Source organism: the organism of the source record quoted next, unplaced genomic scaffold, assembly GCF_019419815.1.
Source record: "Pyrus x bretschneideri cultivar Hongxiangsu unplaced genomic scaffold, Pyrus_bretschneideri_v1 Contig37, whole genome shotgun sequence".
NCBI classification, from domain to species: Eukaryota; Viridiplantae; Streptophyta; class Magnoliopsida; order Rosales; family Rosaceae; genus Pyrus; species Pyrus x bretschneideri.
The window spans coordinates 3,993,702-4,006,977 of NW_025999690.1; the positions used below are offsets into that span (position 1 = coordinate 3,993,702).

At 36.9% G+C, this 13,276-nt stretch overlaps 2 protein-coding genes across 2 annotated transcripts; one reads left to right on the plus strand and one right to left on the minus strand.

Moving 5' to 3' along the window:
• On the minus strand, positions 1-6,912 carry LOC103937765 (mannosyl-oligosaccharide 1,2-alpha-mannosidase MNS1). Its single transcript, XM_009347719.3, has 14 exons — positions 6,406-6,912; positions 5,761-5,808; positions 5,120-5,302; positions 3,776-3,888; positions 3,203-3,268; positions 2,878-3,049; positions 2,589-2,678; positions 2,261-2,385; positions 2,082-2,147; positions 1,617-1,725; positions 1,422-1,520; positions 1,122-1,202; positions 870-1,040; positions 1-696 (listed from the first exon to the last, which is right to left on the minus strand). Exons 1-14 carry the CDS (start codon positions 6,562-6,564, stop codon positions 454-456), a joined length of 1,725 nt encoding a protein of 574 aa, XP_009345994.2. The 5' UTR covers positions 6,565-6,912; the 3' UTR covers positions 1-453.
• A 1,974-nt stretch (positions 6,913-8,886) lies between these two features.
• LOC103937766 (metal tolerance protein C4) lies at positions 8,887-12,799 on the plus strand. Its single transcript, XM_009347720.3, has 13 exons — positions 8,887-9,423; positions 9,543-9,594; positions 9,714-9,846; positions 9,958-10,013; positions 10,364-10,478; positions 10,629-10,686; positions 10,796-10,914; positions 11,224-11,343; positions 11,569-11,670; positions 11,757-11,829; positions 12,187-12,254; positions 12,369-12,429; positions 12,523-12,799. The coding sequence occupies exons 1-13, from the start codon at positions 9,144-9,146 to the stop codon at positions 12,645-12,647; spliced, it is 1,362 nt and encodes a 453-aa protein (XP_009345995.2). The 5' UTR covers positions 8,887-9,143; the 3' UTR covers positions 12,648-12,799.
• Positions 12,800-13,276: the final 477 nt, after the last annotated feature.

The following is a 13,276-nucleotide window of genomic DNA, read 5'->3' on the forward strand; positions in this document are numbered from 1 at the left end:
TTTCCGAAAAATCATCTAAATATAGCAAGGGAATATTACAGGTCGAGGTTTTACCGAAATAAGCAATTCACCATAACAAGTGGCATAGACATGTCAAATGGAGGGGGTAAAAAGTTTAAACCAAAAGCATTCCCCTCGAAATTACAAATGTGGATCCATAATCCATAATCCATAATCCATATTCCATATATTCCCAAATGGGTAATAAGAGATGAATATCCATTTTCCTGTGGGGTGACGACCGGGGAATGATCTCTGTATATATGCTATGTTACAGATCCATCACTGTGAAGAAAGAAGAGCACAAATGTGTTACCATAGAATACAACACCGCCACGTGAAGTTTGTAGAGCCGAATCAGTTCCTCCTCGTACAAAAGCGGACGTCGAATCTCAACAGACTAATCTTCATCTACTTGGACCCTTGAATTACACTAGGATTGAACAAAACCTATTACTCTTGTGTTCGGCCTGCCTTCCTGCCGCGCAATCTAATCTTTGGTCTGTCGTTCCCATTTGCTATTCCAGAAGTGACAGCGTCATGCCTGGCCACAATTTTTATTGGGTGAGCTTCTGTGTTGAAAACCCATTCGTCTAGCGAGATGACTGACGAGGGTGAAAAAAGAAGATAGAGGTATTTGAGAGTCTCCGCAAGAAAGAAGCTTTGCATCATATTGTCTTTCTCGCCAGTGTTAACCTGAAGAGCGAGTGGCTTTGATTAGTTCAAAATATTCATGAGATTGAAGCAATGAAACACAACAGAAAAAATTGCAGCCCCTAGAGATTATTAATCAACCATGAATAAAAGGTAACGTAAAAGAGAACTTGAATGCAGATACAATGTTAGTTATGGTTTTAAGAGGTGCACACATCTTTCAGTCCAACATATCCCGACTCTATGCGGGAGTTCTTTTCAAATGCTTGAAATATATTCCAGCCCCACTCTTGGTACGTCTTGTTGCCAGTCAAACGCCAGAGGTAAAAGAGTGATTCAACTGTCTCTGGTCTCAGTATATTCCATGATGTACCCACGCTCAAGTCCTGGAAATTTCAAACGTAGACCACCCTCTGAGCAAATATTAACTATATTTCATAGTCTAAACAAAAATCAGGATAACTAACCTGCCCAGCATAAAAGAAATAGTTCTCTCCAGCTAATTTTGTCGGTGTTGACTGGTAGAAGTTATAGCATGTCCAAGCAAGCTGAAAAGTAGGCTTACAGAATCAATCAAAGGTCCAAATAGTAACATAATTTGGCAAGCTTAATTGAACTTTTTTGCTGATAAGAATAAAAGTTGTGTGCAGAATAACCCACACATACTATCTCAATCAATAGGGCTTGTCCAACTGACATGGAATGTATGTTTAAATGGGCCTTACAATCTCCAAAGGTGAAACTAAAATCTTTCAAGGAAGTAATACCTCTTCTGCAAGTGTTAAGAATTTCTTAGAGTCATCGGGACCATAACCAGATGACCCTAAAGCCAGCATTCCTGGAGCAAAGCATGCTAGTTCGTCCATCTGCATTTACATATACAATGGAAATGCAACTCAAAATGTAACAAAGTAAATATCGCCGTGACATTAATTATACTGCAACTGCAAATGATAATTTACCTTGTTTGTGAGAGAGTTTCCATTCTTCTCACACAAATATGCAAAAGATGATGGTGTTGTTCTCCGAATCAAGCTCAACAGACCTGTCATTGATTTCTCCCACATATCTCTGCTTCCAACAATCCACAAGAATTTTGACATCAAGACAAACTTAAAAAAACCATGACCACATATCCACTTCACAAACCAGAGTTTTAGAAAAGAAAAAGTTCAAAAATAAATTAAAATTGAGGAGCTACAAGACTTTTGACCTAAGACAATATCTATTGCCCTTAAAGAATACAGGTCATAGTACCAGAGCCAAGGCTGCGTGATTCCTTTTTTGTATTTCTATTGTTAACTCTATGACAAATTGAGTAAATAGGATCTTTCAAGCAGATATGCTTCTGAAAGTTTTTAAAGCCTAACAGAACATTTTGTAAAAAAGTGGTTATCATCATCTAAAGACAAAGACAAGCTTCTTACCTGTACGGCTTTACAGCTGAAGTTTGATTCCCCTGTATCCAGACTTTGAGTAAATATTCATAGAAGCTGCAAACGATATGTGAAGTTAAATTCACCATTTTTTTAAGCCACTCACACCAGTATGCCCCATAAAACCTGAAACGGAATATTACATGATTCATATCAAACTTTATGCTTACCTGTCACCCATGGCACCGAAGGTTATAATGGAGCGTCTAGAAGTTCCTCCTTCAGGATTAATATAAATAGGAAGCAAGCCGTCATCAGGGAAAGTTTTGTTAAGCTCCACTATAACTTTCTCAGCCTAGAAATCAACATACAAGCAATTAGTTTCTCACACCAATGAAATGACAAGTCACTGATCTAAGCGTTGTACGCATGTTAATATGGGCAGCAATTCATAATATGACTGACTTCATGAGTTACGTTAAGTCAGATAGAATTTCCTGTAAATGTGCTACTTGATGGGGAAATAAGAAAAACTAGTTAACATTATAGTATATGTACCTTCTGCTGGTATTTTGGGTCTCCTGTTCTCTGAGAAAGAGCAATAAACTCCACCTGCTCTGTGCCAGAATCTGCCAAAATACTTTCACCCTAAAAACATAATGAACTCAAATATCAAAAATTTATCAAATGAAATTTCAAAACACTAGTAAATGTTGTTTCAGAGAAATCATGAAAGAGATACAAGCATGCAACACTAATAATAAATAAACTCAACTTATGCTAATTTTATATCATAAAAAGACTACAAGAGACTATCTGAAAATGTTAGCTCTTTTACACTACTTACCCCAGTCCATGAAGGATTGTGCGGCCTTCCATGTGCCAAGTTGATAATGTTGTAAGGTATCCCACTAGGTGTATCCCATGCAGGCAGCAATCTGTCTGCAATCTCTCTAGCCTTATCAAGGAAAAGTTTATCTTCTGAGAGATCATATGCACTGAGAAGTCCACCTACAACTCTGGAAATTTTAGAAAAACAATAGACATCATACGTCAGAAAATCTGCTTTCAGAAACCAAAGGAGGAAAATAAAAGTGAAAGCCCCAAACAATTTCTTATGAAGGGGGAGAAAACAATTAAAATCAACCATATATTAAACCTTATAATGCAACCTTATGGTTGTCTCAAAAACACTAGCCTCATAATCCTTGTCAAAATCCAATGAGGTTGCAATCCACCTGCCAAGAATAACATATTAATTATAAAACATTTGTTACAAGATGTAACATGTAACACTGTAGGATGAGGTTCGGGCAAAAAGAAAAAACAAAGATGGCAAAGAGAGAAAATGGGAATATAAATGAATAAATGAAAGTCATAGCACTGTTGCAAATAATAGAAGGAGAGTAGCAAAAAATAGAGATAAGTAAATATGAGGCATGGCACGAAATGAGAAATCTTCTCCTTTTCTTTTGAATTAACAAAAGAAAAGTTCATTTAGGATGGTTTGCACAGTGCAATCTTTCAAAGCACTGTTGCAAAGATTAATCTGGTTCAAGTTGAAGGAGCAAAAGGACAAGAAGCTAAAATGGCTGGCATAGAAAAAGGGCCCAACATAGGACTTGATAGTTGACAGATATATGACACTACATATATATGCTCGTACATATGGCCAAATAGCCAGAGCTTAATTTGGTCCACTGAGTATGCTACCAAAGAATATCAAAATAGAAACTTCAACTTACTCTCTAGCTTTTTGGAACTGCTCATGAAGACCCATTATATACAGTGTATCAAGAGAGTCTACTAGTGTTGCTCCAAGACCACCAAAGCTATTAACACCATTCTTTGATTGCGGCTGGTGTACATGCAAAACAGCGTTGACGTTAGAAATTTGTACAAAAAGAATAACATCATCAGTAACATGGAAAGTACAAAAAAAAACAGTATCAAGTTGTGGTCGGTACAAATAGAATTGTGACTGAGCCCAGACAACTTTAATGCTCCTAGATTCTTGAGCAAGCACAGAAACAGAAACGGAGTTTATCAGAATAGAGACATGAACACCTACACTAATTTTTTTTAGCAAAATGTTAATGGAATCTGAAAAATCTAGCAGATTAAGAAATCAGTATGTATATCATCAGCTTCTTAATGTGTTTTACTGAATCAATAGGAATTAGCAATTTTTTTAAAATTTAAACCGCATCGTTAAATTCTCTTAATATTTATCCACTGGTACATCACTTATCCGCCACAACACATCATAAGATATCCAGCTTACCTCTGCCCAACAGAATATAGAACAACGACATTCCACCAAAAGTCCCTCTCTGCCTCCTTACGGACTCTTATTTTTTTGAAAAAGACAGATACAAATAATAGAGACCTGGACTTGAACTGACAAAACTGACCAAGTCCCAACCATAGCCTTGGAATGTAAACCTTTTAGTCCTTCTTGCTTTTTTCCACTACTCGAAAACCTTTGGCCAAAGATTTTCTAAGGCCAAATAATTCTTCACAACACTAAATGACTCTAAAATTTGAAAGTGGCATGTAAAGTTAAAATTATAGAACAAGCTACTTAAACCTGATCCAACAGCATCATAGAACAAACTCCTTAAAAAGAGATAACATAGATAGATAAGTACAAGATTTAGGGTTAAGAGATTTAGAGACAAATATTGTTTGCTTACTTACTGGGATAAAATGAAGCACAGCTTCAGCCTTCAGGTGGATACAAAGTGTCATCAACTTAATAATGATTCCTAGTACGTACAATTTCAGAAACTTCATGTGTGATAACTTTTCTAATTAGTTACATACTGACTGAAAGTTGGACAACTTTTCTAATTAGTTAGATAATGGCTGAAAGTTAACCCCAAGCTTGACAACATTGACAAAGTCACAACTTCAGCAAGCTATAATAACAATCAACAAAAGATACACCAAAAGAAAACTAAAACCTTGTAAACTGAATTCATAACATAGCACAAAAGGAACACGTAGGTAGAGAAAAGGCCATAAAGCACTGTGAACTGCTATTTAAAAATGAAATAGGCAATGGTAAACTGAAAGGTTCAAGTTACCTGAAGTTCATCTTGGCCCCATGCATACTTCTCATATGAACTCCATGCGTGAATCATAGCTTCCTTGACCTTTTCTCTTCTTTGAATGTCAATTGGGTCCAGGACAACCTCTTTCTCACCACCCCTGCCCTTCAACATAATCTTTTTAGTGGCATCACCTTGCACATTTTGTGAGTCTTCCACCTGAGTGTACAGTATACCATTAGTTGTAACTTGATACATATCAACCCCTTAAAAAAGGATTAAAATATTGCTTCAGGGTATTCTGAGATACATGTGTTCACTTCACCTCCAGGCACAAATATCTAATGAAGTCAGATTATAAATAACCATAGAGGATCTATTTTGTTCAATTTCAAAGAACAGTTGAGGCGGAATAAGAAGAACTTAAAGCTCTTTATTAATTTATAAAGTTTGTCATATTCTTTTATAGTCGTTTCAGACAGCCAGTTGGGGGGGGGGGGGGGGGGGGGACTGTCAGATTAAACCTAAGTGTTATGAGTGAAAAATTCAGAGATTGATAGCTATGGCAGCAACAGTACCACCCCATCCCAAATAAATGGATGAAAAAGATGGCGACTGAAGGCCACATACAAGAAGTAGCTCAAGCATGAACAAAAACCATGGTATAAGACGCTTACCAAACTTTTCAAATGGCTCAATTGTTCGCTTAACTTGGCAACTTCTTCCTGCATTCATTAATAAGATCATTAGATGAGAAAAATAAAAAACATGTGCAACTCTTACACCTCGGGTATGCAACAGAGGTTCAATTAGTAATGCAAACTCTCACCACTAGGAAATCTAGTTACTACTCACGCAGCATCTCAAGAGAAATTTATTCATCATTCTTCAAATTCCGTATAACCTGGAATTGTAGCTTACATATAAAAGGCTTCTGCAATCCATAACATTTTATGATGAATTACATTAAACCAGATGCTCCTTTCCTCATAGTTATAACAATCAGATTACCATTTTCCACATGCCTAATTTAACACTTACTCCAAGATTCGAAATCTTATTGAAACAAAAACACATTGAAGGCAAACAAACACAAACACATTAAACATTTTCTCATAGCAGTTACTGAGCTTCAAATTCCCCTCTAACGCGATCAACCCTTTTTCCATCCACAGTTAAAGACCCTAAAAATGTAAACCGCCAATCCATACTTAAATAAAAAATTTCATCCCCATTTCCCAAGACTTTCTCAGCAACCAAACAGAGCATACAAGACTCAAAATCCAAATCAAGAAACCAAAATAACCGAGAAGGAGACCAACCTCGTGTTCTCTGAGGAGAGTCTGACGGTCCCAGACAACAAGAGTGACGCAAACGAATGCAATGAAGAGCAAAGCCAAGCGTTTCGGCCGCTTCAAGTAATACGCCGGGTTGCAGTACCTCAATCCACTCGACGACGACGACGATCTGACCCTGGCCATCGCACCAAACAAACACTTACCCTCCGATCCAGAGGCACAGCGTCGAACACGCAGCGAGACCAAGAAAACGTTTTTTCCGATCTGGAAACAACGGAACCGCGTCCAAATTGTTTTGCAGGATCGAAAAGCCGGAAATGAAAACGGGAGCGAGTGCAATTGAAAACGTTTCGAGCAGCGATGTGATCTCCGGTCAAATGAGATGTGCGTTTCGATACGGGGAAGAAACGGGAGAGAGGGAAAGGACGAAGGTAGGGTGGAGACTTTGAAGTTTCAGGAGGGGTGTCGCCCGTTTGTCGATCTGTTTGTAAATATGGAGAGAGAGAGAGAGAGAGAGAGAGAGAGAAGAGTTGTGGAAGTGGAGACTGAGAAAAGACCAAGAAATCCATTTTGTTGTCCTGATTTAAAGAAAAATAATAATTGGTTTGTTACCAAAACCAAACAGAAAAGAAAAGTTTGTTGTTAGTAATAAAAAGAAAAATGAAAAAAAAAATTAGTAGTTTGTTTGTAAAAATAGCGAAGGATTTTGTTGGTACGTGAATCAAATTTATGATTAATTTAGAATATCATTTGTCCGCATACAAAAATGTTTAGAGTGCTCGTGTTGTTATCTACGCAGTCTTTTTTTACTTTCTATATATTCTTCTTAATTTTTGATTATTAAATCGACTAAAAAGAAGATTAAATAACATAAATTAATATGAAATGTGTGCGTAGGTAAAAAATGGATGTGTAAATACAACCATACCAAACATATATTAGAGATTGATTGATTGATTGATAAAGCTTTTACTATATGAATAAATATAGGATAGTACTATTCACACATGTCATATTTACCTTTTACTGTTAACTTTTGGTCATTAATTTTCTTCACTTCATTGATGGCAAAAAAATAAGAGAAAAAGTATGTGAGAAGTAATAGTAGGGTGTGTAGATAGCACTACCGTAACCCCTTTTTTCTTCTCACATACTTTTGTTAATTTTTATCATTTGATCTTCTTTAATTCATTTGATCTGAATGTTGTAAATTAAAAGAGTGTGCAAGAAGTAAAAAATGGTGTGTGGATATCTCACTCCTTAATACACATTATATCTACTTCCCTAGACGTAACAACTGATTTATGTTAGTTTTCTTTTTTCTCATTTTCCACACAAATAACTATTTCAAAGTGCACAATTACTTTAGAATTTATATCCTAGATCTTAATTTTCCATACAAAAATTACAACGAAAATTATAACGTGCAAGTAATGAATAAAAGATGCTTGTAGATCCTCAGCTATGTGATTTCATTCTTCGAAACAAACGTTAATATTGTTAGACTATAAATATCAACAATTAATTAGGTGACTTATGTTTCAATATGTACATCAAACTTAGAATCGTCACTTTTAGACCTTCCCCCATCTCATCAACACGTTTGGAGAAACGAATGCTACTTGAATTGAGGAACCACTTTTGAGAGGTTTAAAATAACTACTTCAACTTTTTAGTAAAAGTGTTTCTTTCAAAATAAATAATTTTATTTAGAATTCGATTATGAAATGATTAAAAGTTTTTTTTTATCATAAAATATAAAAGTGCTTTTCAGTTATAAAAGCATTTTCGATATACATCTAGTAAAACACACGATTTTTATAAAGTAAAAGTAGTGTTTTAAAAAAAAAAACATGTCTCGAGGCGCGCCTGATGCCGGTTGGTTGGCGTTCCTAGATCCATCAGCGACCCAAAATCGAAGTCAAATGGGTCTGTCGTCTAGGCAAATCAAGGTCAACGGCTCTGTCATCTAAGTTTAGGGTTGAAAGGAGTGCAGTGTCTTCACGAGGAAGACAACAACGAAGAAGAGGAAATTTTTATTTTTTTAAGAGTTCGTCCAAAACGACGTCATTTTGGCCAAGTCTTTAAAATTTTTTAAATGACTTGACCCAAACGACATCATTTTGCCCAAGTCTAATTTTCTTTTATTTTTAAAACCCACAACAATCCCTTTTTTTTTTTTTTTTTTTTTTTTCAAATAACTAACAGTAGTTCCTGTTTCTTTTAATAACCAACCGCAATCCCCAATTATTTAGGTCCCATAAGATTTCGACTCATGACTTACACTTAGCCGGAGCTATTCATGAAACGCTTGGCAATAATGTGGTTTAATTTACTTTTGACGAGAATGAAATATAAACCTCTCACTTAATGAAGAAAAATATCACTAAATTCGTATTTTAAAACATTGAGTAGAAGCGCTTCCTACCGAAACCCTTTGGCGGGTCTAATTTGGGCTGCCACACCATTGGTGGCTCGATATCTTCACCATTTTTCTTCCACTTTGACTTGTTGCAGATGACAAATTTAATTTTTAATTTTAAAATCTTTGTGCGAATTGGTTTTATACTTAACCTTGTACTAGCAAAAACAAATGTCTTAAGCTCTTAGCTGTCACCATCCTCAACCTCGCTCTGCGTCTCTGATTCTTCACTCTTTTCGACAACCCACAAAACCCTAAACCAATCCCACCCTCAAAACCCTAAAAACAATCGAAATGCAGTAGCTTTCCGAGAACCCATGAACATTTCCATGCAGATGAGATGAGAACGTCCTCCTACACTCTCGTTTCCCGCCTCCGCCGCACCCACCGCTTCAGTCCTCGCTGCTCCTCCCAATTTCTGCTCTTTCACTACTCAGACCCCCGGAACGACTATCGCAGCCTCCCCCAAAAGGCTCCGTTTAGCTCCTCTGCTCACACTCTGCTGCGCGGCCTGGTTTCCTCAGCTGCCTGCTCGGAACGGGTCGTTTTGTTCGACTTGGTTTCGTCCGATAGTGTTGTTCATCGTCGTCAGCAGCCGCAGCGGCACTTGCTCCATCGCAGTAAGTTCTTTTTTCGATTTGGGAAGTTATGAAATTCTGTAGGAAAAGTGATAAATTAGTCAATTTTAGCTGAAAATTTTGTGCATTTGGGTAAAAACTGGGTGTGCATTGATTTGCAGGTTTCTTTACTAGAGCTAAGCAGGTGAAGATTGAATTCAATGACCAGCACAGGTACCGAGCCTGAAAATGTTTGTAATTTTTTCGATTTAGTAGATTTTTATTGTTTGTTTGTTTAATTACTTGGAATTGCATTAAATTCTTATGATTTTTGCATCAATTCTGTTTGCTAGTCAAAGGGCAGTCACAACTGCATTGTGGTGCAACTTCCTTGTCTTTTCACTCAAGTTCGGTGTCTGGTTATCCACCTCTAGCCATGTTATGTTTGCCGAAGTTGTGCACTCAGTTGCTGATTTTGCAAATCAGGTATTGGGTTCATGCTGATGGAGGTCTATTTGAAGTCAATGTTGTTGTGATTTTTCATTTCATGATTGAATCAATTCAGTGATGCAGAGAAACTAATCCATGTCATTGTAGGCGCTTCTTGCTTATGGTTTGAGTAGCTCAAGGCGTGCACCAGATGCTCTCCACCCGTGAGTCTTTCTATACCATGACCAACTTTTCACATCATTGATGAAACCTTCATTAGCTTTCATTGTTTAATTTGTCTTTTTATCAACAAAAGTTGCGCATTATGTAACGGTCTTAAGAAAGGTTTCAGAAGGAAGAAATCTATGACATACCATAAGAGTTAGCAATTAATTTGACTGGTTTAAGCACTTCTATGATTCTAGAATACTCGCTCGAGTGGAATTGGATGTTGCAAGTGCATAATATACAAGTCAAGAGCTGTGAATAGAAATTAAATACATGCATATATACTATTATATGCTCGCACTAAGAATTAGTTCTAATTATCATGCTATGTCTTTGATTCTGGCAGTTATGGATACTCCAAGGAAAGATTTGTCTGGTCTTTGATATCTGCTGTTGGTATCTTTTGTCTTGGTTCTGGTGCGACTATCATTCATGGAGTTCAAAACTTGTGGACTTCACAGGTTATTGAGTTTTTACTTGGCAAAATTTTGTTACCCAAACCTATGTGTACTATTTTTTCTTTCTAATGTCTTACCGTTAATTTCTTAGATTATCTGTTGTGTTTGTAAATTCGATTCCGGTTTTATAGAATTTGTCTGCCTCTTCCTCAGCCCCCTCCAAATATTCAGTATGCAGCTCTTGTGATTGGTGGCTCATTTATTATTGAAGGTAGAGCTCAATGCATTATCTTTCAAAACAATGATGGGAAGCCCAATCATACGATTACTTTATTTATTTCTCATGTTCCCCCTCTTTAACCTTTGCATCCATTCCGTAGGTGCTTCTCTTCTTGTTGCCATACAAGCCGTCAAGAAAGGTGCAGCTGCTGAGGGCATGAAACTGAGAGACTATATATGGCGTGGACATGATCCCACATCTGTTGCAGTCATGACAGAGGTAATACACTGGGATGTTCTTTCTTTATTCTCCCTTGGTTGTTGGAGTTTATTTCTGTGATTGCAAAGGAAGAAATGATTAGGTATGGAAATGGGGATGAATGAAAGTTTCAGTAACACCAATGAGTATATTACAGTCTACTTAATTGCAAGAAACTATCTCAAGCAGTCAAACCCAACATGTAATGTCATTGAAACCCTTCATTAACGTAGCATAAGCCTAGAGTTGATTGAAAAATGATGAAGCCACACATATTTTCTGGTCTGATAACAAGCTATTATCCCTTTGTAAATTATCTTATATATGCAGGATGGGGCAGCTGTAACTGGGCTTGCTATTGCTGCGGCATCATTGGTTGCAGTGAATAGAACAGGAAATGCAATTTATGATCCCATAGGATCGATTGTAGTTGGCAACCTACTTGGAATGGTATGTGATGCTTGTTTCCATAAAAAATGATGTAGAAACTGCAATTAGAGTACCACATTGCTGTCCAAAATTGAAGTGAATATCTGCAATACAATGCTAATTTTGAAGAAGTCTGATTATTAAATGTTGGGTATTCAAAAAAAGAAAACTAAGTAACACAACAGATTGTGACTGAGACACACAGTGAAATTATAATTATACAACCGAGTTGAATCTACCCTGCAGGTGGCTATTTTTCTGATCCAAAGGAATCGACATGCTTTGATTGGCAGGGCAATGGATGACCATGATATGGAGAAGGTTCTCCAATTTTTGAAAAATGACCCGGTATAATTAATGCTAATGATCTCTTTCTGGTATTGATATACCTTCATGCTTCTTAAGGTTAGTAAATATCACTGATTTTGTTATAGGTTGTGGATTCTCTATATGATTGCAAAAGCGAGGTGATTGGTCCTGGGTTCTTCAGATTTAAGGCTGAAATAGGTGACCTTTTTTCATCTCGACTTCTTTATTTCTTGATTCTTCTTGGGTTAGGTTCTCAGTTTTCTAACAAACCACTGTTGGTATTTCCAGTTTTGGCTGATTTTGTAAACAAAAAGTGAATCATTATCAATACTGTTAGCAATGGATTGAAACTATCACCATGCTGACGTTGCAGCATTTTAAGTTTTATCTTCTGCAATGACATATTTCTTTTGTAATTTGATGACCACTAAAACTGAAATTTATTACTTCAACAACTCTTATGTTTTTTCTTAGAAGTATACTCTTTCCATTATTTTGCATTTGGCACTATTGGGATATCAGTGTGATATAACCGTCGCTATCTGCATGGGACAGATTTCAATGGAGTAGTGGTAGTTCAAAATTATCTCCATAGGACTGGGCGTGGAGAATGGGCAAGACAGGTTAATCATCTCTATAATTTTTGAAACTTTTTTGGACCTCTAGTTACATTCAAGACATATCACTCATTGTTGGTGTACGTGCTGAATTCTGCGTGTTATGTGGATGTGATGCAGTTTCGTGAGGCTGCAAAGGAGAAGGATGATACTGCATTGCTTAAAATGATGTCAAACTATGGTATTTTTATGCGTTTTACTTTTAAAAAAATTAAGTAGTTTCAGTGACCGGTTTCTACGTGCAATACATTACGAACTACATCTCCCATTGCAGGTGAAGAGGTAGTGACAGCATTAGGAAGTGAAGTCGATAGATTGGAAAAGGAGATCCAAAAGCTTGTTCCTGGTATACGGCATGTTGATATCGAGGCGCACAATCCAACAGAAGTATCCCCATGATTCACAAATTTATCTTTATGTGGTAATGTCTGATCATTCTTTGCAGAAAATCTGTTGTGCTACCATTTACTTAATGACATGAACGGCTTCTTGCTTCTTTTAGGCAGGATATAGAAACGGTATATACAACCTGTCGATAGTTATGTTAGATACCACATGTTCTGTCAAAATTTTCTTGCGTGCGATTTGTCAGTTCTTGGAACTTCGGCCAAATGGGAAATTTTACCTATGGTTTTTAATTAGTTATGCAAAATTGTTACATAAGTTGTCATAAAAACTATTTTCATGGAACTCTAGCCGCAACACAAGCTTCTTAAGATTCATGCTGAACATTCTATAGATCTTCGAACCGACATTTGTCATCGAATAGTGTCTGAACAACTGCTCGAAAGACGTCGGTAGGGATTGACTTTGAGGCGTGATTTGCCACTTTGGGTGGCGGCATGGTGTAGGCTTTGAGCCGTGTTGGAGACGAGTACTGGCATTGGTGGCCGGACAGCTGCTCTCTTGTAGTCTGAAGGTAAACGCGTTCTTTACGTAATGATCAAGCACATAGGCATTTAGGCATAGAGCTCTCGTTAATATCCTGTTGGATGTTCAAATGTGAAAACTCCCACATACCTTGGATC

Coding starts and splice junctions, on each gene's coding strand:
- LOC103937765 (XM_009347719.3), bottom strand. CDS start 6,564: ATGGCCAGGGTCAGATCGTCGTCGTCGTCGAGTGGATTGAGGTACTGC. Junction 1,726..2,081: donor TCAGCTGTAAAGCCGTACAG/GTAAGAAGCTTG, acceptor TGTTGGAAGCAG/AGATATGTGGGAGAAATCAA. Junction 1,521..1,616: donor GAAACTCTCTCACAAACAAG/GTAAATTATCAT, acceptor ATGTAAATGCAG/ATGGACGAACTAGCATGCTT.
- LOC103937766 (XM_009347720.3), top strand. CDS start 9,144: ATGAGAACGTCCTCCTACACTCTCGTTTCCCGCCTCCGCCGCACCCAC. Junction 9,847..9,957: donor TTGCTGATTTTGCAAATCAG/GTATTGGGTTCA, acceptor ATGTCATTGTAG/GCGCTTCTTGCTTATGGTTT. Junction 12,430..12,522: donor TAAAATGATGTCAAACTATG/GTATTTTTATGC, acceptor CTCCCATTGCAG/GTGAAGAGGTAGTGACAGCA.